Source organism: Aquila chrysaetos, chromosome 4 (assembly GCF_900496995.4).
Source record: "Aquila chrysaetos chrysaetos chromosome 4, bAquChr1.4, whole genome shotgun sequence".
NCBI lineage: Eukaryota > Metazoa > Chordata > Aves > Accipitriformes > Accipitridae > Aquila > Aquila chrysaetos.
In genome coordinates, this window is record NC_044007.1 from 22,891,769 (window position 1) to 22,916,068 (window position 24,300).

Here is a 24,300-nt window from a genome sequence, read left to right on the forward strand (position 1 = left end):
GTATTAGCTGAGGATAGATTTAAAAAAGACAACTTTTCTTACATCGGTTGCTCTTTCTTGTACATTTTGAGAGTGCATCCATGTACCCACTAACAGACACTTAAGGTTATGTCTCGGTGACAGCTACCACTACCATCTTCAACTCTGAAGAATGCATCCAGTATTTGCAACAAAGCCGTTAGCTCCCTCCACTAGTTATCACCTCCCGTTATCATCTTTCAGAGGCTTGCCTAAGCTCTTCTCCTAAGTTGGGGTGGGTGGGTGGTTGTTTGCTGCTGCTGTTGTTGCCCTCGGTGCTCTGCCTCTCTCGCTGCTCGCTCTCTCTCTGTCCCGGCAGCCGCGGAGGCCTGCACGCCAGGGCAAGCCGGCACAAGCCTGCGGGCGCTGGTTGCCCCCTCGGGCCAGAGACCGGCTCGAAGCGCCTGCCCCTTTCCCGGCTCTCGCTGGAGACCACCTGCCCCAGAGCCCTTGCCCGCCGTCAGCCCAGCGGTGCGGGGGCTGGCCCGCTCGGGGCCCGGGGCCCGGGGCCCGGGACCGCCGTCCGCCCGCCCCGCCCCGGGGAGGTGGAGCAGGAGCGGCCGTGGCCGTTCCCCCTTCAACCGCCGCCGCCCTCTCGCGGCCCAGTCGCCGCCGGCCATGGGGGAGCGCCGGGGGCGAGCGGCCCTGCAGGAGGGGGCCGGGCCGGAGCGGGTAAGGCCGGGGCCGGGCCGGCGGGGCCCCGCGGCGGGTGTCCCGGGCGCGCAGCCGCTGCCGCCCGGCGCGGGGGGTGGGACCCGCCCGGCCGCCGGGGAGAGGTGCCGGGGGCGTGCGGGCGCCTCCGGGGGGAGGCCGCGCAGCCCTGCTCCGCTCCGCCGCTGTCGCACCTCCGGCCTTGCAGGCGTCTGCCCGTCCGGGGCCCTGCCCGAGCCGCCGGCTCCAGCCGGGCGCCGCGGCCTCCCCTACCGCCGGGCTGCCGGCGGGCTGTTGCTGCCGCCGCCGTCCTGCCGGGCCGGGCCGGGCCGCCCCCGGGGAGTGCGGGGCTGGCACGGAGGGGGCCCGGCCACCCCGGCCGCGGTGGCTTAGCCCCCGCCCGCCCCGGGGGTCTGCTGACACGTCTCCGTGGCGGCGCGCTGCGTAGCCCTGAGAAGGCACGGGGTTGCCCTCGCGTCCTCGTCCCGCTTGGGCTGGGGAGGGTCATGTCCTCCGGGCGCCGTGACCGCGGGGAGCGCTGAAAACGTGCGTGTGGCGAACAAATACGGTCAGCCGGGATTCGGGCTCCGGTCCCGGCCAGGCCCCGGAGGCCCTGGCTGGCCTGGCGCAGGTCCTGGGCCGCGCAGGGCCCTGGGGGGGTCTGGGCTCGCAGAGCTGTGCCTGCCTGGGGCCGGGAAGGCAGAGCTTGTCCCCCCTGCCCCGAGCTGCCATGGAGGCGGGCCTGGGCGTTGTCGGGTGGTCCTGGCTTCCCAGCCCCTGTGGACCAGGGGAGCCTGTCCCCGGGAGGCGTCCGAGCTCCGTTCTGGGTTCTCCCCAGTACGACCCTGCGAAGCCAGGCTGAGGTGCACGAGGGTGAAGGATCTTTACGGCAGAGGAACCCACGTGGTCTTCCCAAACCTTCGCGTCTCGGTAGTACTCAAGTTTCCAAAAACTGGGCTGTGCGGTGTTAAATATAAGCCTAAAAAACCCCTTAACGTCTCCCTCTGTGAACAGCGGCATGCTGTACCCGCAATGAAGAGGAGCTCGCTCTGGCCTGCCAGAGGCAAGCTGTAGTCCTGTGCATCCCCTCGGGCGTGCAGAACCAGCAGGGGTTGTGCTCCTCAGCTGCTGTGCGGTGGAAGCCATCTCTCCCGGCAGTGCCGGTGATCTTCCCAGTCTCATGGTCGCATCCCATGTGCCACATCACACCGCCGGCTCTGCCAGCGCCTTTAGCTTTTTCCTTGGCTACAACTGATATGGGGCGTGTAACTGAGATACTTGTACATGCAGCCCAACAGCTATTGCTGTGGGGTGGTGGTTGTACGTGTGTGTATATACGTTAATTGTTTCCTAGTTTGCTGAATTTGAAATTAATGGAAAGAGCTTCAGTAACACTAGGCAGTCTTTGTTGTCCATTGGGTTTACTGTCATCACCAGAAGAGATTCTGTCTAGCAGTTGCAGAGTAACGGGGATATGAGGTATCGGAGTGTGTCCAGCAAAGGGCTAATGATTAAGAGACTGGAGCATCTGTCATATGAAGAGAGACCACGAGTGCTGGGGCTGTTCAGCCTGGAGAAGAGAAGGCTCTGGGAGATCTCATCAGTGTGTGTAAATACCTGATGGAGGGAGTAAAGGAGACGGAGCCAGGCTCTTCTCAGTGGTGCCCCGTGATGGGACCAGAGGCAACAGGCACATGCTGAAACACAGGAGGTTCTATTTGCATGTAAGAAAACTCTTGTTTATTGTGAAGCTGGTCAAATGCTGGCACAGGTTGCTCATAGAGGTTGCGTAGTCTCCATCCTTGGAGATACTGAAACCTCGGCTGGACATGGTCCTGGGTAGTCTGCTCTGGCTGACCCTGCTAGAGCAGGGGTTGGGCTGTGCCCGCCAGCTTCGGCTCTTTTACATGTTTGGCTCATGTTGTTTGAACAGAAAGTAGCACATTCGCATTATAAACTGGATGCTCTTCATTATTATGGTGAGTGTTGACTGTTTTATGCACCATCATAGGATTAAGGGAAAGATCCATGGTGCAGACGGAAAGCAGGAGGTGTGTCAGCCTGGTGACTGTTACCTTTTCCAGCTCCCCGAACCTCTGCCCGTGCCCCCTGGGGCCAGGAAGGCAGGGCTGGAAATGCATTGTGCTCCTTCAGCGCAAGGTGGTGGCTCCTCTGAAGCCCCAGCAGTGATCAGAACATGCTGTGCATCCAAAATTGAATTAGAGAAGGATCTTCCATGAATCTTCAGCTGAGTTGTACCAAGACACGTACTGCATTAACAAACAGCCTAGGTAATGAATATTACTCTGATAAAACTTTGGCTAAGAGGAATGGAAACCAAAATGAAGAGAGGCAGGACTGTCTTGTACCCAAGAACTTCCTGCCTGCCAACTTGGAAGTGGAGCCTGCCCTGTGAAACTCCTCTCCATCCCAGAAGAGGTTAGGGGAGGTGGGTTGAGGGGGAGGTTCCAGTATGGTGTAGAGTCTGTGGGGTGACCCTTCCTTTTTTAAAATTATATATAAAAAAAAGGCCACTTATTTTTTTAAGAACTTGTACCATTTTCCAGTTCTGTGTGGTGGTCTTTCTCAAGGTCATGCCATCACTCTGAGTCTTTGGCTCCTGGAAACCATCCTTCTGCTTTCCTGCCATCAGGGGTCTCCACAGCGTACATGCTATTTCATGGGCTGCTTCTTCTCTCACCTTTCTGTCTCGCTGTGCACTATCAGCGTTTCTGGTGTGTTGACTTCTCTCTCTGTGGCCTGCAGCATGGCAGCTGTTGGAGGCCACTGGAAAAATGACAAGTGCACCTTGTCTCAGTGTCGGTCTCCGGTTTTCTAGCCATACTGGAACTTTGCTCCGCTTTACCTCTGTACATCAGACGTATTTTTCAAGTTACCTCCCTGGATTATGGGTCCTGCGTGCTGGCTTTTGAATGGCTCAGGAACATCAAGACTGAGGTTAGTAACTGGTAGTGTACCTTGTTAGGCTAAAATAAATACTTGGGGATAGTCCCCAGGCAGTATAGAAGGGTTTTGCTCAGGAAAATGCTGGGCTAACAAGGAGGACTTTTGCAGTGTTTCCTTTTTTAAGGATGATGGCTGGTGCAGAAGCAGATGGAGATGCTAGCTTTGTGGCAGGCCCTGAGAAGGTGTGTGCTAAGGCAGGGTGCCGTCCCCACTGGGCCCAAATTCTCCCCTGTGGCACTTCTAGTGGGTTACTGCAACCATCTCTGCGTCCTGGGAAATACAAAAGGTCTTGCGCTCTCGTGGCCTTCAGCAGTGACTCTGCAAGATGATGCTGGGAAGTTTTTCTCATGTAATTGAGTAATATTTAAAAGTATAATAAAGTGGTAAAATTGTAACCCAGAATGTGTTTCCTGATGTGTTTTCTTTGGGAATCTGCAGTACGTATACCAGCTATGCAGTGTGTGTGTGTGTTTGGTTTTTGTTTCTTTTTTAAACGTGAGTAGAATTATTTGTTTGAGGTATTTTCCAAATTGAAGTAAAGGATTACTTCTTATTATGTGAGTGGTTACAAGCAGACTGGGTAGAGAAAGGACTTTGGCACTTCCTAGGAGGGTAGAAGCAATGGTATTAAAAACCTTTTGCTCCCCTTCTCTGCTGTATTATATATAACGCCTGGTATGCTGCCTGTGGTTAGTTATCTTCTACAGCAGTGTCAGTGGGATTTCAGAACCGACCCAGAAAGGCATTTTGCTGGCTAAACTTTTGATCAGTGTGAGTCGCCAGCCCTTCTGGAGAGGTTGCAGCGTGCTGTCCTGACAGCTCTTCACAGTGGTAGTCTTCAGTAGGTGCTTGGTGACGTGCCTGGCAGGGATGCTGCCTGGTGTCGATCGCAGGAGCAGATGTGCCCCACTGGAGGTGAGGGGAAGGCCCTGCTCATGGAGTGCCCTGTCCGTGCTGCTCTTCGCTGGCCTGTCTCCTGAACATCAGCCGTCCCCACCTCGGCTGGGCCGGTAGCTCTCTGAGGAAGAGCTGCGCACGGGCGTTCTCCGGGAGCCTGCGCAGAGGGAGCGAGGGGTGGGGATGGGTGACTCCAGGCAGGGATTTTCCTGCTGCCTGCTGTTGGAAAGAGAGGCACATAGCGGCCTGCCTCCTGTGCACTGCAGGATTGCGTACGCAAACCTCCGTGCAGAGACTCGCTGTGACACAGGGCTCTTCCTCTACCAAATGGGATTAGTTGCTGCGATCTCACGGTATTTTTAAGCGAGTCCATCCAGGCCCGAGTAGCTCGATGTAAAGCGACCGATTTGGAGGAGACCTGGGCGGTGAGCCTCGCGGAGCAGTGCCGGATGGGGCTGGCGGCAGCGCGCGGTGACCTTGCACGTACCTCCCCGTGCGCAGTACCGCAGCGGCTGATGTCGTCTCGCGGGGCAGATTTCCTCCGCGCGCCGCAGAAAGGCTTTCTCTTTGGCACGCAGGCGTCGGGCGCTTTCCGGCGCACCTGGGAGGGGGTGGTTGGTGTGAGCGGTGCCGGCTAGTGCCGGGCAGGCAGGCAGCACTGCCGCCCCAGCAGCGGGAGCGCGGATGGAGGGCGAGGGGGCAGGTACCCCGGGGACGGGTATTGCGTCCACCCGAGGGGGGCAGGTGAGTGTCTGCGTGACACGGGTGGCTTTTGAACCGCACCTGTGGGCTACGGGGAAGGGGGGGAACAAGTAACGGCAACCTTAACCAGAACTGTGCTTTATCTTCAGAGCTCCTCTCTGAGTGCTGCTGAAAATGGCTTGGATCCTGATGAGGAGCCTCTTCTCAGAAAAAATCCCCGCCGGTTCGTCATCTTCCCCATCCAGTACCCAGACATATGGAAAATGTATAAACAGGCACAGGCCTCCTTTTGGACAGCAGAAGAGGTGAGCTCTGGGGCCAGTGGGTTGGTGCAAGGTGCTCAGACCGGGGTCCTGGCGCTTCCTCCCTAGCTCTGCTGCTGGCTTCTGCGTCGTAAGGGTTGGAGTTAATTGCATCGAAGGTGAGGTGCCTGCACCAGAGCAGGACTCCCTTCATGGACAGTGGAAAGAAAGCTGCTTCCGCAGGGCGATTCAGCGGAGCTGTTTTAGGTGTTTGGTTTAGGACGAGGTGGAATTGTATCCTGGGGTGCTTCCCTGGTTATAGAGGGGAGCCTAAGTCAGATAGCTCTGATTTGTGGTCGCATAGCTCCTACCCTGCTGTGGTCTCTGTACCTACAACTAACTCCTTGCCTGTGTAAGATGTTCTGGGCAATTTCATGGGGATTCTGTTCTTTAATGTTAGGCACCTATTTTCCAGAAAGGGTGATAATCAGGGACACGTGCTAAAAATGCTTCTAATTGACTTCTGATTGCCCTGGTCAGATGCTTGCCATATGTTATAATGTAAGCTGTTAAGTTTTTCCCGTGAGGTTGCTGGTTAGCCAGACCTGAGCAGTACTCGGCTTGCTATGTTTGCAGCAGTGGAGGCTTCCGAACACTGCACTGATCTGGAGAGATTACCTGCCAGCTGAGCTGGTTGTTCCAACTCAAAGCTTCTGCAGCCTTTGCTCGTTCGTGAGCAGCAATCTGCAATTGCAGAGGAGTGAGCTGAAAGCACTGGTAGGCTCTAAATAGGCCAGAAAGCATCCTGGGATGGTGAGGAGCAGCTGTCCATAGAAGTGCTATTCTATTGCCTGTCTGGGAGGCCTGCCGCCCTATTGCAGTAGAGGTTGATTTAAGCCGTTAAAGAAAAAGCATTTAAACTCCTGCCTAATCAGCATTGCCCTTTTACCATATTACTGATTCTTCTTACACTGTTCTACCATCTGTCAGTGCATTTCAAAATGAACTGGGAAGTTAACTGTAAAATTGGTTTGCGTGTTTATATACACACACGCGTATACACATATATAAGTTTTTAGGCCTCTTGTATTTTTCACATCCGGCCCTACTTAACTGCTGCTGTGGTTCAGAAATCCCTACAAACAAACAAACAAAAAAGGCCTATGTGAAGGAAGTTGTGGTTTTCTACCGTGGCTAGAGTTCAGTCTGGTAGACAAGAGCAGTTGTACAGCATTCACCCTGTGCCATTCTTTGGCAGGATGGAGGCTGAACACCTGCTAAAGGCAAAAGAGCAAACACCAAAACTCTGCCTCAGTCATTTGACTAGGCTGCTTCTGTTCTTACAAAATGCCAAACTCAAAAAGGCAATAATGTTTTTCTTTTTTCTTTTCATTAGGTTGATTTGTCAAAGGACCTTCCTCACTGGAACAAGCTGAAAGCAGATGAAAAACACTTTATCTCTCATGTTCTGGCATTTTTTGCAGCCAGTGATGGAATTGTAAATGAAAACCTGGTGAGAAAGCTTTACAGAGGGCTTGAATACTTATTTTATTGGCTTATTGGCTTTTCATTTTGGTTTTCTCACATTAATGCGTAAGTTTATTAAATGTGTACTTTTTTTTCTTCCCATCCTCTCACCTTTGCCAAGGGGAATAAGCAGCTTTTCTGCTGGGGCCAGTGTCTGTGTTAAATTGGGTCAGCTGTGGTCAGCAAGACTCCAAATCACATCACTCTTGGACACGGTTTTTAAGCTCAGCCTTCTGCCTGGCTGTGTTGATCTGCATTTCTCAATGAATTAATAGAAACCCATGCTTCTCCCCGTACTTCTGTTAGATGAGAAGTAGGGAGGGATTGTGCTGTGCCATGGTCTGTATTCTTCATTTTGGTAAAATCCATTTTGCTCTCACTGAACGGCATCCTAGAATCTTTTAGGGCTGCAGGTGGGTGCTGCTAAAAAGGTGGGGAAATCTTTCTGCTGAAATCAGTTCTGGGCTGCACAATGTCTTGCCACAGTGGTATCTGACTGCAAATGCCCAGTTTAGATCTCCAATTTCTATAAAGTGTAGAAGATGTCATAGTATATGTGCATATATTGCCTGAACATGTCTTATGTCATACTGTTGATTTTTTTCAATGATGAACAAAAAGTCTGAGGCTTTGTTCAATACAGAGTGTTTACTATTGCAGTATTTTGCTGTTCTCCTGTGCACGCGTGCCCTCGTGCTTCACTGCAGCTCTCTATCCAATATGCACAGCAGATGTATTTACTTCTAGCTAGCTTGCTTTATTTTCTTCAGCACCACACCTATCCTATTGACATATCTGTGAATAAAGTAGGGCTGAACTGCTCCCATCCTTTCTCTGTGGTAGAGATCTATTGTCTCTCCCATTAAGTTTAGAGTACTGTCATGCGGGACTGGTTTTACTGTACTCATTGCCGTGCTTTCTGGTTTTGGTAGGTGGCACGTTTTAGTCAGGAGGTGCAGATCCCAGAAGCTCGTTGTTTCTATGGCTTTCAGATTCTTATTGAGAACGTTCACTCAGAGATGTACAGCTTGCTCATAGACACCTACATCAAAGATCCTGAGAAAAGGTAAACCTCTGGATGTGTTTAAACAGCGACATGGGTTCTTTGGAGAGCCCCATTACCTTTGTTGTCTGGAGAACTTCCTAGTCCAAATGGTAATACATTTGAAAAGTGCTTTCCCTCAGAGACTCCACTATGGTGATGGTCAGGCAGAGCTTGGTTTCCCACAGTGGCATCCTGTGTGGTGACTATGGGAGGACTGCAAGGTTTCCTTTCAGGTGTTTAGCCTGGGAACAGAGCCCATGCTCGTGGGAATTGTCCAGTTCCTTTTGTGGAGTTGGGCAAGAGGAGGTTTAGCTCAGTGGGTAGGAAGTGGCTGCCATCTGGCTTGAAGTCTGAGAGGCAGTGTGGTCTGGTGGGTGGGCACTCCTGGGATGGGACGTTTGAGTTCACTTCCCATCTCTGCAGCTCACCTCCTCTGAGACCTGGGTTTGTTGCTTTCTGCACATCTGCCACCCTGTGCTCTTTTTATCAGAGATCATCCCCCCCTTGGCGTGGGAGCGGTCTCTTGCTTGGGTTAGTTCAGAGCCTAGCGTAATGGGTTCCTCTGTCTGGTGGAGCCAGTAGTGACAATCAGGGCAGACTTACGTAAATCACTTCTTACTATTTTGATGTTTTTCTCTTTGTTTTCTTCTATAGGGATTTCTTATTTAATGCTATTGAAACAATGCCTTGTGTCAAGAAGAAAGCAGACTGGGCTCTGAAGTGGATTGAAGACAGAGAATCCACTTTTGGTGTGTAGCTTCTTAAAAACTTGTTTCTGTTCCACATGTCACAAACTAATCCTCTGGGAGCAAGCTGCATCCCTGGAACATGAAATGAAATTCTCCACAAATGATGTAGTGGCTTGTTGGTGTCTGGTTTAACTGAAGAACTAGAAGTAACTTCTGCTGAGCATATATGTCTTTATCTTCAGCTAAAGCAATATAGTAATGGCAGTGCCCACTAGAATCACGTTGTGAAAAATGCTTGTGGGTTTCTCTGCCTTTTTTTGACTTTATACCGAACAACCCTAGTTTTTTCAGTTTTCACTTGTAGACCTTGTTTTCTAGGAGTTCTGATTATTTCTTCCGGTTGGCTCCTATTTTGTACTCCAGTGTCCAGAACTGGGCAGCTGAAGTCTTGCATGTCCAGGCTTTTTCTGTGTTCATGTTCATATAGACAAATTTGTGTGTGATGTTAGCCTTTTTTTTGTAACAGCATGACTGAGCCTGAGCAAAAAAGATTCAAGAATCATCTGTCTCTGGTGTTTCTGGTTTGCTGTTGAGACCAGGTTTCTAGTTTTTGTATCTCATTTGGGAGCTGGGACACTGGCTCAGTTTCCATCAGCATGGTGCAGGGCATGCTTTCCAGTGTTCTGCATTCAGCTTACAGTGTTGACTGTGAAGGATGTGTCGTAGCTGAAATAAATAATGGCCAGACTCTGGAGAATTTTCTAAACCAAACATTCTCTATACTTAGAGAAAGTGTAGGAGATGGAGAGGTTCAGCCAGACGAACAAAATAAATCTGAATATCACTCTTTCTCAGCATCTGTTGTTCACAGCTCTTGTTTGAGTGGGGTTCTTTTTGTAGCTGTAGATTGTCCCGTCCTGGAGCGTCCTGCTGCCTCCCCAATCTGGCTTTGCTTGCTGTGTGTGGAGTCCCTTCTTCATCTCCCTCATTCGGCTCCCAGCAGCTTGGGGTGTGCCAGGAATCAGAAGGTTTCTGAACTCAAAAAGCAATGTTCCCCCCACCCCCTGCTCCCAAACTTCATGCATCCTATCCAAAGTTTTGTAAAGTACATTTCTAGTCTTCTGTTTTCTCATCTTATTGAGAAAACTTCCCAAGTTTAAAACATTTGGGGGCCCCGGATCGTACAGTTATGGATTATGAGGTACGATATATGAAAGTGGCTGGCTGGCTTGCTTGCTTGGTGTTTCCTTCCAGTTTGGGGACCTGGCCTGCAACCGGGTCTCTGCAGCTTTGGTTGACTTCTTATGCTGAGGGTTCAATTGCTGTATCTGTTCTGTGGACTCTCAGCCTCCCAGCGTGCGCTCACGTTATGTGGTGCTGCTGATCGGCAATTTTTGTTTCAGCATAACTCACTTGTATGATAGCTAGTCGGGTGGAATGTAATAAAAACCACATCGATACTCAGTCTTGTGCTTCATTAAACCTATATTGTGTGAGCAGCCTTCCTCCACTCCTCTCTAGAAGTAACCTAGGAGATTTTTAGTGTTGCTGGATAAATTCTTTCTGTAGTAACTTCTGTGATACTTTTAAGTTCATGTTGCTCTTCATGTTTCCCTAACTTGAATTTCTTCAGATCAGCCAGCAGATGGCATTTGCATCTCGTAGAGGAAGTGGGACATCTGGCTATTTTGGGTTTATTTTATTTTTCAAACAAAAGTCTATGCACTGGGAAAAGGCATCAGCACTTAATGCAGAAGCTCTTCATGTTAGAATATACCCAAGGATCTTGTGAAGTTGTTTAAAACAGAGTACATGGAATGATGTGTCATCACCAAGCAGTCATATGGTCTTGTAGTCTGAAGAGACATTCCAATAGAGAACAGGGAGAACTGTGATCAACAATGCTGTGCTTTCCTTGGATGAAAGGTGGCTTAACAGGTGGGATAACATAAATTGTTATTTGCGTCTTGATGAATTACATTCTGTGTTCTTCCACTCTTCTAAGAATATGGTGTTATGTGGATTCTCAACAAGCAGAAATTGAGGTGTAGGATTTTTTTGTTTAGTTTATAGGAGATTGGCTCTTCTCTCAGTTTTGTCTATTAGTTAAACAGCCATTTTCCTGCCTTTTAGGAGAAAGAGATAAAGGAGTACTAATGCTTGGCCACTTTGGGCAATTATGTTCTTTCCCGTCTGACCTGTGGCAGTTTCAGTGGGTGCCCTGGTTCTTCTGTTCTGCTGGGGTTGCCTGTGGTTAAGTGCTGTTGTGGGTGTAGACCCTGTATGCCTCAGGATCTGCTGAAAGATGTGGTCAGATACAGCACCTGGTGCTGCAAAGGGGATTGCTCCTCTCCAGCATTGGTCTGTCTGATGCAAACGGTGCATCTTGCTGACGACCAATACACTGTTTTGTGTCTAACTGAAAATGTGTTACGTTAAACAGGTGAGAGAGTGGTTGCTTTTGCTGCAGTTGAAGGCATCTTCTTTTCGGGTTCCTTTGCTGCTATATTTTGGCTGAAGAAGAGGGGCCTGATGCCTGGACTGACTTTCTCCAATGAACTTATTAGCAGAGATGAGGTAATGTGTCATGTCCTACCTACTGTCTGGGAAGGAAAGCGAGTTTCCAGGGGAAGGGCAGAATTATATTCATAAAGGTCCCATAGTCTCGCCAGAGCAGCCCACCTCTGGTGGCAGGGAGGGTTGGAGGGAAGGTGAAGAGAGCAGAAAGCAGTGTTTGGGTAGGAACCAGTGAAGAATAGAATCCAGCAGTGAGCAGGGGATGCATTTCTGGGTACGACGGAGCCTTTTTAATGTTGACAGTGCTGGAGGCCAAGGAGGTGGTAGAAGTCTGAGTAGGTTCTCTGCTAGCCAGTGTTAGTAGCAGGGTTTTCCAGGGAAGGTCCCCTGTCCTGGTAGGTAACTGCAGGCCATGCTCCCTAGAGCTTCTCCCACAGTAAGCCTTCTGTGTCTGCTTTAATATCACCTCCTAGGCAGCATGGAGGAGAGACTTCCTTCCCCCAGAGAAGTGCCCGACCCTGTTTCTGCAGCCTGATGGAGGAGCTGTAACTGCTGACTTGTAGGAAGATTGGAGTCCTGCAAAGGAGCAGGCTATTCCCAGAATATTTGTAAAAAGGGGGAAGAAACAGACTTCTAGCTATAAGTTAATAATGAACTTAAAGCCTAGGTGCTGCTATGTCCCTTGGCAGAAATACCTGTTTTTAAAGGGAGTAAACATAAATATTAGCAATACCCCAATGCATAGTATGATCAAAAAGGTGGACCTTTTGGATTAAAGGGGATGTTTGTTTTCCTGTGCCATGAAGCGAAGCAAAGGCCTGGCTGCCCAAGGGCTGGTGTGGAATTGCATGGTCCCCCACTGCAGTGGGGGCTGGCTTGGGCAAGGACCTCTAGTTAGGATGTGACCTTGAGCCTTGCTCTGCCTTAACTGCTTCAGTCAGGTTCAGGTGGCCTCCTTGTACCGCTCCCCATCTGCCCCTAGTTGTGGCTCCCAGAGCTTGCGGATGGCCTTCTGCATCTGTCGCGTGGCCAGCTGTGGCAGGTTGGTGCAGAAGCAGCAGATATTGTTCCTCTCCGTGTTCTTGTGCTCCTGTACAGCAATAGAATCTCCTGGGAGGGCGCAGCTACAGGTCTGCATTAGAGGGGAGCGATTCTTAGCTTAAGATGTGATGTGTCTGAGGGTCTGCAAGTCAGCACACCAAATGCAGCAGGCCACGTGCTGACAAGTGCCCTTTCTTTTCGCTGCTTCCTGCACTGTTGCCTGCCAGTTGGCAGCAGTTGCTTATGGTTGGGGCCTGTCTTTAAGGCACTACACAACTTATGGTGCTGTCAGCGCTGAAAAAGCAGAAAGACCAGTTTTGTATGCAGTGTAAACATGCTAGTGGTTTGAACTTACCAGAGCTGGTCGAAGAGAATATAGAGCTTTATCACAATGGAAGTAATTTCCATGGATTAGATAAACTGATTTGAAAGGAGGCATCTTACAAGATGCCTTTAATTTAAAAGACACTTTTGAAGAAAGTGATATGATCAGTAAGCAAAACCAAACACTTCTTCAGCTTTGACCTTCCTTGTGTCTTCTGCTTCTGTGAGTCATCATGAACTGATCCGTTTGAGTGAGGAAGTATTTGTTAGAAGGATCACTTGCAGGTGAATGAGGTATAAGTTCCTCTATACAGCAGTGTAACTGTACTTCTCTGCAGAGTTGAGCACCAAAAGACTGAACTTTTCTTGAGCTCCACTGGCATAATTCCAACTGCAGAGTTGTTACGAAAGGGTAAGGCTTGGCGCACATAGCACCTGCATCGAAAACCAGGAAATGCTGTTACAAAAGCAGTGGCAGTAAAAAGAATCCACAATGGAAAACTACATGAACCGTTTTCTGATGTACCTAAACAGATAAATGGTTAATGCTCAATATGTGTTTTGAGCTGCAGGCTCTGTTCCCAGGCTGTTCTTTGAGCTGGTGCATCTCTGATTCTTAAAGGTGCAAAGCTGCTGGGAGCCCCAGTCAGCGGAGCACACCAGTTCAGGTGAGAAGCCAAGCATGTCCTGCATCCTGCTGGTGATGTTGCCCTGGGCAAGACCATGAGAAGCCCTGCAGCAGGCAGCTAATGCTGTCCCTAGAGGGGGAGTATTTCCCAAGTTACGTTGTTTCAGGGCTGTTTCGTGACCTGAAGCACGAGGGTTTTGTAGCCTTTCTGAAAAAGGTTTTGCTTCTTGGTTTTGTCTTGACCCTTGTTAACAATAGCACTGTATTGTCTCATAGCCCATAGTCTGCCAAATTCTTTTGACTGGTTTTCACTCTGGATGTGCCCCATGGTGCTCATAGGCTGTAATCACCACCTTGCTGTTGAGAGGAGAGATGGTAACATGGTGCTCCTTTAGTCTAGCAGCAGTGGGTATGGCTGAAGCCAGAGGCTCGAGCTGTAGCCAGGCAAGTTCAAATAGAAACTGAGGCACCCGTTGGAGCAGCTGTCTGGTACCCGCCTCAGACGGTGAGCGATTGCTCGTCTCCTGATGTTGTCTTACCCTGGCTGGAGGCTTTTCTGGAAATCTTGGGAATTAACACAATTTACTGGGCTCTGTGGAGGATAGCTGGGTGAAATGTGAAGGTGGGTTGAGTTGGGCACAGTAGCCTTAAGTATTACCAACCTATGAATGTTGTGGTAGCAAATTCCTCACAGTAACTGTACATTTTGTAGAGAGATGACTTGTTAGTCTTGGATTTGGTGACTCTAATCTGAATCTTCGTTTCTGAAAGTGCTGTGAGGAGAAGCAAGGGAGGAAATGCTACTAATAGAAATTAGAACAAGTATTTCTTTACAGGTATCTTGAAGTGGAGAGCAGGTAAACAGTCTATGTTAACTGGCAGGTAGTTTTGCAGGTCTTGATGTAGGAGTCTTTCTGCAAAAGCATCTCTGACCAGAGACAGGGACCCAGCAGGGCTCTGGGTAGGATCCCTCACAGTAGAGCAGCTCTCAAAAATATTTTCCTGAGAAACTTGTGTGCTGAGTGTTATTTTGGCATAGGTGGCACGTGTTGGATTTCAGATCCAGGGTTGTAAACTAAAAGTGTCTGCTACACATGGTAACATTAAGACTGTCAAAGAAGCAGGAGGCTAGGAAGCTTCAACCTGAATGAGGCTGCCTCAAAGTAAGAGAAAACTATGTGGAGGAGGGAAAAATGACTTTTTTTTTTTCATTGTTCTCTGTTATTTCAGGGTCTACACTGTGATTTTGCTTGTCTAATGTTCCATTATTTAGTGAACAGACCGTCAGAGGAGCGGGTCCGTGAGATCATCGTTAATGCTGTTGAAATTGAGCAGGTAAGCCTGGCTGTGACAGCATCATGGGCAGCGCAGGACCAGTCTTATGTGCAAAAGTAAACAAATTAACTTCTAACTTTTGGGATTCCATATTTGATACTTGGCTCAGGCCTGGATCCCTGATGCATTATACCATCCTTTCTCTCTTCCTTAATGGTGACAATGGGAGTCAGAGACTTTCTGATTCGGTTGTCAAGGAGCTGGGAGAAGCCGAAGCTGGCAGCTGGTTTCCTTTTTAACAACAGAAAGGAAGAAAGGCTGTCTTCCTTAGTGTAGAAGAGAATAGTTCCAGTTGGAAGGGACCTACAACAATCATCTGGTCCAGCTGCAACTCCTTTCTTTGAGGAGAGTTTGTTTACCGCTGTCCTTTCAGGATCTTTGTCTCTCCCTACTGTATACACATCCCTGCTTGTCCTCAGAAGACAGGGTCTGTTCTGGCCATGGGTACCGTGCAGGGCTCTGACTTTTTCTGAGGTTGCTGTCTGGTTCTTTCACATGAAGTGCTACCCATCTGTAACTACAAGTTTCTGCACTGCTGAGTGTTTGGCAGGATTGTAGTTTACTCTTTCTTTTCTGTTGTCATCTAACTACTGTGATGATGATGAATGCCCCAGCTTTGCCTCGCAACACTGACAGGTATTGCATCGGTGCCTAAACATATACGTGGCTGGGTTCAGCACTCATATATATCACTGTCCTCTCTGATATGTCATTCTATAATGGCTGGAAGCCAAAGAAAACTGGAGATTTCTGGATCTATTCCTGCTCCCACTAGTATGGTCTGTAGGTTTTACTGAACGTGGAGCTCAAGCTTACGCTGAAGCTTGGGATCTTATGGGGGGGTGCAGAAAGGCAGATGAGAGGGGCAGTAATAAAAATTCTTGTGCCTTTTCCAGAAAAATATGCTAAAAATAAAGGAAGATACAAACAACTACTGAAAACAGAAGATACTTGTTGAGTTTAGTGACACAAGTTATTTATTCAGACAACTGGCTGTGGAGCCTGGAATATCACAAATTGTGTTACTGTGAAACACAGGTGTCTTCTTTCCTTTTCCCTTCTTAAATTTCATTTCTCTAAATGTTGTCTGTATTTTAACTTACAGGAGTTTCTAACAGAGGCGTTACCTGTAGGTCTGATTGGAATGAATTGCACTTTGATGAAACAATATATAGAATTTGTCGCAGACCGGTTACTAATGGAGCTTGGGTTCTCAAAGGTAAGAGATGCAATTGCCCAGAATGCTGGCCTGCCAGGACAGCCCAGGAAAGCTGTCAGCACAAAGCACTCTCTTAATGTGCCTGGGAGCAGGTCATATTTAGCGCTTGCACTTTCTGTGAGTGACAGCCGAAACCACAGCATTAATATATGTGCTTCACTATTTAAAAGAGCAAGAACAATTTAGGCTATTGTTTCCCTTCAGCTGCTCTGCAGGTTTGTAATGGGAAATTTATGCTGTACTCAAGTGCTGCAGTCCTTGAAGGATAATAAGCATCTTGCACGACTGAACTTCGCCATGAACCTAACTCCTGGAGAGTGACAGTACTGAACTTGCTTAGACAGGTGTCCATAGATTCTACAGCATATTACAGCAAGGCTTGATCTAGTTTGAAAGGGTTTGACTGTTTTGTTTGTTGGGGTTTTTTAAAGCATTGTTACCCTATCAGAATCACCAGTGTAGTATCCCTTCCCCAGGTCTTTCATGCAGAAAATCCTTTTGATTTCATGGAGAATATTTCTCTGGAAGGAAAAACAAATTTCTTTGAGAAGCGAGTTTCAGAATATCAACGTTTTGCTGTTATGGCAGAAACAATGGACAAAGTCTTCACTCTGGATGCAGATTTTTGATAACTTGGCAAATGAATGGTGACTGTTTCCCTCTCCCCATCTCACTTTCTGCTGTGAAGTTGTCTTCATTTCCTCTCCTGGAATTGGAGTCTACTGGGATTTTTTTCCTGGGTTTTCATGTTGTTTATCTGAGGAGTAAATATATTTCTCTCTCTGTCATTTAAAAAAAACAAAAGGGGGGGTCCTTTTTAAAAAATTTATATGACTTTTTAAAAGGATGGCCTTTTTAAGATTCCCTTGACTCATCTGCTGTGATTGCTGTCTTTAAAAATGACCTGGATACTACTGCTTTTTTAAGACTTTGGTAGTGTTTTAAGAAAGCAAACTGCGTATTTACCTCATGTTATGGTATTTTAATCTGAAAACCAGATGAGGTATCACTCTATGTATATATGTTGCTAAAAATTTATTTTCATGGTTTCTATTTTCATGTTTATAGATTTGGTCTAGAGTAAAAGCTCTTCCCTTTTGTCCTGCTGCAGATAGAGTAACAAGTGAATGTGGGAAGACATTAATAAGGTATGAACTATAAAATCTTATTAAACCCAGGGATACAGTTTGATCTCCCCATTAACCTGGGTTCTGTCTGAAAACGTTTCTACTCTGGTTGCAAACCTGATGGCTGCTGGTAGGATTTTAAATCAAATACATATGATTTTTGTCTTACAGCTGTTACTGAGCAGGTCAGTGGACTTTGAATGGTCCTTGAAAAGGCAAGCCTGTTAACAGTGGAGGAAAAATACATCCTGTAGTTCTTTGGCTTGTGCTGCCTGTTTTTCCCTGCTTCTCTGAACAAGTGCCTTATTAAGTAGTCTGTAGTTGTGCCGAGTTGCAATCAGCGTCTGACACTGGAACAGCCAGCTCTGGGTGTTGTCTGTCTTCCCTCTGTTGTGCTGGGTATTTTGATATGCTCCCCTGCTCGGTTTCACTCGTGAGTTGATGGGGTGAGAAGGCATATCATTCCAAGGGATTATCCCTTGAAGTGCTACAAACATATGACTTGGGTTGTAAGGAAGCCCAGTACCAATAATGTATGAAGGTACTTCAAGCTGCATGTTTAATGTAAAACATTGAAACCATTGTCACAGAAGAGCTTCTGGAGGAAGGTATTAAACCTTTCAAAACCAAATCTTGAAGTAGTATGGATTAGCAGCATCTTACAAAGGACTGCTGTTTGTTTTTTGGTGTGTGCCTGAAAACTTTTTTTAATTTCTTGATGTCACATGCAGAGAACAGAGCAATTGAAGAATGGCTAACATACTGCAGTGGTACTTGGGACGGAAGGGATACTTACTATTCAGTTGTAGGTGGATTATTTGCAAATAGATATGGTCATTTTTTTTCAAAGGTGAAGTGACTGTACATGAGCTAGATAAAGGGTTCTACTTTATTAAACCCAAACATTTTTTCATAATGTTCAGCAATTTGTGTAACAGCTTTTATAAGTCTGTCTTATTGTTGCAAACATCTTGTGCTGCTTTTGATATGCCTGGCATGAGATGAGCTGACGGCCCAGGGTTATCAGTGATGGGGTGATATAAGTGTTATTTCCCTGCCAGCCCAGATCATCTATAGCCCTCGGTACCTGGGTTCCATGAAATAGGTCCATTGCCTTATCATAGTTCCTAGTGAACAATTGTCCCTGGTGTAAAAATAAGCAGCAAAACTATTTTTGTTTGGTCTCAGTAAAAGATCATGAGTATGTAATGAACTTGGAAATAGGACAGCTTCTTTTCCTAGAGAAGAGCCTGCATCATTTGACATAAGGTACTTGAGGAGGGCAGAGGGGGACCTGGAGAATACAGAGAAAAGCTGGAACTGGTGTCCTTCACTAACATCCTGCAACTGCAAGAGAACTATGGACTCGGAGAGTAAATCCAGCGCCTTTTGGAAGTACTGTGTTGATGGGGGAGAAAGATAAAATGTTGTAAGTGGGTCTGTTGTTGGAAGAATGGAACCTATTTTTGTGTCACTAAAAGCACTTAGAAGTATTTGTTTTGAGTGTTGTGAATTAAGATGAGTATACAGAATATGAGAGTATACAGAATATGAGAGTATACAGAATATTCAAATATGAAACTGCTATGTGCTCAGGTTCTGTAAATGCCTACGAGATACCAAAGTCTGGTACAACAGCTCCCACTCCATTTGTCTGTAAAATATGTGCATAGTTTCAATAAAACTTGAACGTGGAGACAAGCATGTCTTTGTTTGCTACTTACATGCTTTCTTGTGAAATCCAAAATTATAAAATCGGGCCATGCCAGAGTAAGTCGGTGTTCACAGCTTTTGGGTTGTGGGAGAAAATTAAAAGTGCTTCATACACTGTCTTGTGCTTTGTGAGCTCTCAACTTGCTGTTTCTTCTTCCTGGGAATGGGGTTTGCAGTCTAGGGAGCAATCAAATTTTTTTTTTTTTTCTGGGATTTTCTGGCTCAAGGAGAAATCTCTTGGGAGTCCCTTAGATTCAAAGAAGAAACACTCCAGAAATGTAATTTGGGTGGGTGGTAGCTGATATCTGATATATCAAGGGCATCATGCCCTCGGGTCGGACAGCATGACTGTGCCGGGGCACAGCAGCGCGGGGTTCAGCCCCCTGAGCTGGGTCCAGCCAGGCCAGCCTGCAGCCAAGCACCGGGCAGCTGGGTCTGAGCAGGCAGAGGTTCACACCTGATGGCATCTGCGCCCTCAGGGGTGTCAAGTCAAAAGTCTTGTCCCTGCTGCCCCTTTATGCCTCCTTGAGACAGGCACAAAGGGCACAAGGTCCCTTCCTCTCCCACCAGCGCTGGGTCTTGGGCAGAAACCACGTGCCTCTGAGGGCTCTGGTGGGCAAGCTGGGTCTGGCTCTGCGCGTCTCGCGCTGTGGCCATCACACTGATGGGGGTGGGAAGGTGGCAGAGAAGTTATGATGCATCCCTTCAATATTATAGTCTGTGTGCTCTGGGATGGAGTCTAAGGCTGGTGCATGACTCCCATTATAGCCAGCGGGACAGAGAAGGTGCTGCTGGAGGGGTTCGTCTCGTGGTGAAGGACATGTCTGCAATGGTCAGGTGAACAGAAAGCTGTCTCGGGGGGCTGCAAGGGGAGCTGAGGCTCACACATATAATCCCACCTTTTAACATCCAAACTGGCCTCTGTAGCTCCTGCTGTTCTCGTTAAAGCAGACACGAGGGTCCTAGCAAAACCCATGACTTGATCAGCAATAGCCACAAGCGGACAGCGTGCTCCCTCTGGTCATGAAACCACTGCGGAGTGCAGCAGGTCAGTGACTATTCCCAGCTCTTGCTGGGAAAGAAAAGAATGTGGGTGAAGACAGGGCAATTAGCAAGCTCGCTCTTAGTGTTTTTTGTCAGCCCGGAGGCCGTGTTGCTGGACTGGTAAGATTTTTGCAGGGGACGAGGATGCCGCGTGCGTGGCCGCACACCCGGAGCTGCGGCCAGGCCCTGGCCGACTGACACTGCGCTAGTCCAATTCTGCCAATTCTGTTTCTCGTCCTTGCCTTTGAATGTTGTTAAACCGCAAGTCTGGCCCCCCTGCCAGTCACTCCCCAGCCTGCCAGAGGAGTGCCTGCCTTCTAGCCCTTCCGAGGGGCTGATGCGGGCTGGTTTTCCTCCTGGTGGAGCCCTTGAGTCAGCAAATATTAATGTTTCTGTTGCTATATTCTCTAGAGCTCCTTCTGGGAGAGAAACAGTCACTGGACATGCTGATGTGTTAATACCGTGTGTAGCTGCATATGTGTTTGCCGGGAAGATGCTTCTGTGACTGGGGACCACTCCCCGCACTGCGCTCTGCAGGAATACACACGTGCATGTATAAACTTTATACCTGTGCATAGTGATGTACACGTCTGGTACGCATAGACATACACACTACACATGCAAAAGCAGAGCTGAAGGGAGAAGCCTTTGAACATCAGGTTTTAGCAAACCCTCTCCCTGGAGCAGAAGGGTAAGATGGACACTGATATTGCTGTTAAGAGATGCTATTCCTGGTTTGCCGGCAGCTGCCTGCCTGATGGGCACAGATGGGCCGGCAGCAGCACAGCCGGAGGCTTCTCCCATCCCATCGTATGTAGTCTGGCTCTAGGAACCAAGGCTGCCAAAGCCATGAGACTGTGCTCTACTAACCGAAATCTTAAACTAAGTTTTTTTCAGCTTAAAATACAGGTAAATCTCAGGAATGGCTGTGTTTGGCCAGCTTGGAGCACACGTGCCTGCTTTGAAGAATAGTAACTTTGGTCTTTGGCTGGTTCAGTGTAGTCACATGGACAGGCTCAGGAATTCTCTGTTGCATTTTGACCCTTCTAATGAAATAAAAGAGGATTTGTGAGTGACAGACATGAGATTTCTATGACAGGCAGCAGTGCTGCCAATATCGCAGCTTCCTGTGGAGCTTGCTGACCAGTGACTCCTGCACTGCAGGTCCTTCTTCCCAAATCTGCTGGAAGGGCTTACCTGGGAAACATCCTTCCCCTGGGACTGCTGTTGCTTTGCCTGCACCATTCATCTCTGCATTGGCTCTAGTGTGGCTGCTGGCGGGTTCGCAGGGACATACCTGTATCATCAGTCCCTTTCTTTTACTGTTGGTTAGTGTTAGCCTGGGAATGGCCCCAGGTAACTGCTGCAGCATCTCTAGTAAGCTCGTTGTCCTGGTTTTGGCTGGGATAGAGTTAATGTTCTTCCTAGTAGCTGGTACAGTGCTGTGTTTTGGATTTAGTGTGAGAATAATGTTGATAACACACTGATGTTTTAGTTGTTGCTACGTAGCACGTATCCCAAGTTAAGGATTTTCAGTTTCTCATGCTCTGCCAACAAGCAGATGTACAAGGAGCTGGGAGGCAGCACGGCCAGGACAGCTGACTCAAACTAGCCAAAGGGGTATTCCATACCATAGAACGTCATGCTCAGTATATAAACTGGGGGGAGTTGGCCGGGAGGGGCGGATCGCTGCTCGGGCATGAGTCAGCAGGTGGTGAGCAACTGCATTGTGCATCACTTGTCTTTTCTTGGGATTTATTTCTCTCTCTTTTTGTTATATTCCTTTTCATTACAATTATCATTATTATTGTATTTTATTATTATTATTTTTATTATTATATTTAATTTTAGTTATTAAACTGTTCTTATCTCAACCCACGAGTTTTACCTTTTTTTTCTGATTCTCCTCCCCATCCCACTGGGAGCGAGGAGGAGTGAGTGAGCGGCTGCGTGGTGCCTCGTTGCTGGCTGGGGTTAAACCACGACACTCGTAGTACGAGGAGGACAGCTGCCACAGCGAGCTGCGTGGGCCAGCCTGGCATCAAGGGTGAGTTGTTGACTCCTGCCATGGGGACAGGCCACCTTTGGGCCTTGGAGGTGCCTGTTCCTTTAGTGAGTGCGTGTCGCTGCAGAGGCAGGAGGAAGTCATCACCAAGAGATGATGAAAAGGGATCAAGGGACTGATGGAAAGAAGGTATTTTGGATGCTTCCATGACTTCACCAGCGGGGACTGACTTTGGCTCCTGTCCCTCTGGTGCCCAGTGAATGTCAGAAAAAATCTGTGCCGGGCACAGTGACTGCTGGATGGCTTGCTATGTGATCTGCTCAAAGCCTGTCCCTGCAAGCCCCTCCTAAACATCATGCCACGACTCCTACTTGGTGGCTACACAGAGAAATGAAGCTGCTGGGAGAAGCACGGTTGTCATCCACGGTTGCTTCTCTGCCCGCTCTGTATGATGGCCGGCATGGTGATGCCGTGACCTTTCAGCTGTGGCTCAGGCTGAAGTCCTGCCTGGCTTGGACTCGGCTCTCGCCAAGCCCTGCCGGGAGCCCTGCGCACAGTGCCAGCGCCAGCCGAAAGGTCTGCGGAGAAGCACGGGGCTGACAAACCGGGGGCAGATGCTGACAAGAACCGTGTTTGCTCACCCCAACCTGGGCTCAGAGCAGGCTGTGCGCTCCTGTGGCTGGTGTGGTTTTGGGGGGCTTTTTGTCAAGGCCCCCAAACAAGGTCCTGGCTCAGGTCGTCCATAAGTTACTCCTTTTAGTGAGGAAGCTCCCAAAATCACACTGCAGGCTCTGGGTGAATGACAGAGTAGCTGGTGGGATTTTTTTTTTTTTCTTGTCAGCTGGCAGATCCAGGAGAAGTGTTAAGAGCAAGTCTCGACGTGCAAATAGTTTTTACTCATCTGATGAAAGCCTCTGACACCACAAGCTAACTTGAACTTGAGAACTGCAGGAAAAGTTTGGCTGCCCATCACTGTTTCTTAGCCCACAGTCATGGTTCAGAAGAAACTGCACTCAGGTTGTTTTACAAGGAAATGCAAGAATCCTTCCCACAGCTGGTGACCTTACAACGAGGAGGTTGTTCGGGCTCTCCACCCGTGCCGTGTCTGCAGGCCTGTTACCAAAAGGCCTGTCCGGGGCCCATCGCGTGCTGATGGTGGTCACCTTCGCTGGCCCCTGCCGTGGGGGATCTCCGGAGCGGGATGGGCTGTTTTGCTGCTTGCGCAGGCAGTTTTGAACAATTAATTGAAGGCAGACTGAGGTGGCGTGTCTGCCACCTCCTAGGAGACTGGGACCGCCCAGGGAAGGGCTGGGGGCTCCTGACTTGCCTTGGGTAGGAGAAGTATGACAGGCAAAAGATGTGCGGGTGACAGCCGGTTCACTCCTCATTGCATAGATGCCAGCAGTTGTGCGACAATAGTGATCATCATACACAGACTCGTGCGGTCACTCGTGTCGTGCACTCGCTTTCCTGGTGGCTCCATTACCCTGACTCTGGAGAACTGAACCTGATGGCGCACAGCACAAATAGCACAAATACTGACTAATAAATATTCAGTAATAGTACTGAATAATAATACTGGTGCTACCACCTGCTCAATTGGAAGTCATGGCAGAAGCAGCTCTGGGGGCCTGGAAAATCACGAGTGCTGGGAAAATTTACTGCCAGGGTTAAACCCGAGGACCCCAGAGCAGACCCTGGGGAGGCTTGAGCCCCGAGAGTTTCAGCCCCACCGCGGCCGTTGCCACTCTGAATTTGGCAGTGTCAATAGCGAAGGACCGAGATCCCTCTGCTCTGAGCCACAGGCCCCCTCGGTGGAGAGACCCTCATTCCTCCAAGCAGGGCCAGTGCATGCGGGCAAGCCCGGGTGGACGCAGAAGGCTTTTAGATCCTGTCGCTGAGATCACTTACAGCTTTAGAAAAAATACGATACTCTACCAAACTGAGTGTTTCATTAGTAGGACTCTAGCATTTAAAAGCATTTCTGTGGGACTTTACTGGTTTATTTGCTACTGGGTTAACTTTTTCTGAGCATAGACTTGCTTTGAAGCGACCTGCTCCTCATGGCACGGAGAGGGACTTGGGGTCTCCCTTGGGAGAGTGGCAGCTGTGGGGCAGCTCCTCCAGACCAGAGGTGGGTCCAAGGACATCTCAGTCACCTTTCAATGCATGGGAACTCCCCAACACCTGCCTTTCTCTTGGACATCTCCGCTCTGCAGGTAGGAGGAAATTTGGGTTGCTGGGACTGTAGGGCAGAATGGGCTTTAAATGAGGCTCCAGGAGACCAGGGGGGGGTTCTTTGAAATGTATCTCAGCTGGTGAGTTCCTTCTGTCTAGCTAGCTATGGAGAAGAGTTTCCATTGATGAATTTAATCCAGGTTAGGTCAGGTCTTGGTTGCGGGGTCCCAGGGCAGCACAGCATGATAAAACCCATGGTGCAAGGGAGTACCGGTTTAGAGCTGTAACCGTGAGCCTTCCTGTCACATGAGAGGCTTGCCTATCGGTTATTGATTTCTTTTTTTCTTTCAATTTGAAGGGAAATAGAGTTAAATTACAGCCTATTAGGCTGACTGGAGAACTGAATGTGTTTATTGAATGACTTCATTCAC

The 24,300-nt window shown here is 48.7% G+C and overlaps 1 protein-coding gene across 1 annotated transcript; it reads left to right on the top strand.

Moving 5' to 3' along the window:
• The first annotated feature begins 573 nt into the window (after positions 1-573).
• RRM2B (ribonucleotide reductase regulatory TP53 inducible subunit M2B) lies at positions 574-18,625 on the top strand. Its single transcript, XM_030012033.2, has 9 exons — positions 574-690; positions 5,385-5,540; positions 6,874-6,990; positions 7,937-8,070; positions 8,704-8,798; positions 11,182-11,315; positions 14,479-14,583; positions 15,689-15,802; positions 16,279-18,625. Exons 1-9 carry the CDS (start codon positions 637-639, stop codon positions 16,429-16,431), a joined length of 1,062 nt encoding a protein of 353 aa, XP_029867893.1. The 5' UTR covers positions 574-636; the 3' UTR covers positions 16,432-18,625.
• The last annotated feature ends 5,675 nt before the right edge of the window (positions 18,626-24,300 follow it).

Bases quoted from the DNA above. Each gene is read 5' to 3' on its own strand.
- RRM2B (XM_030012033.2), top strand. From the start codon at position 637: ATGGGGGAGCGCCGGGGGCGAGCGGCCCTGCAGGAGGGGGCCGGGCCG. The intron at 691-5,384 runs GTAAGGCCGGGG...CTTTATCTTCAG, and splicing joins AGGGGGCCGGGCCGGAGCGG to AGCTCCTCTCTGAGTGCTGC. The intron at 14,584-15,688 runs GTAAGCCTGGCT...TTTAACTTACAG, and splicing joins ATGCTGTTGAAATTGAGCAG to GAGTTTCTAACAGAGGCGTT.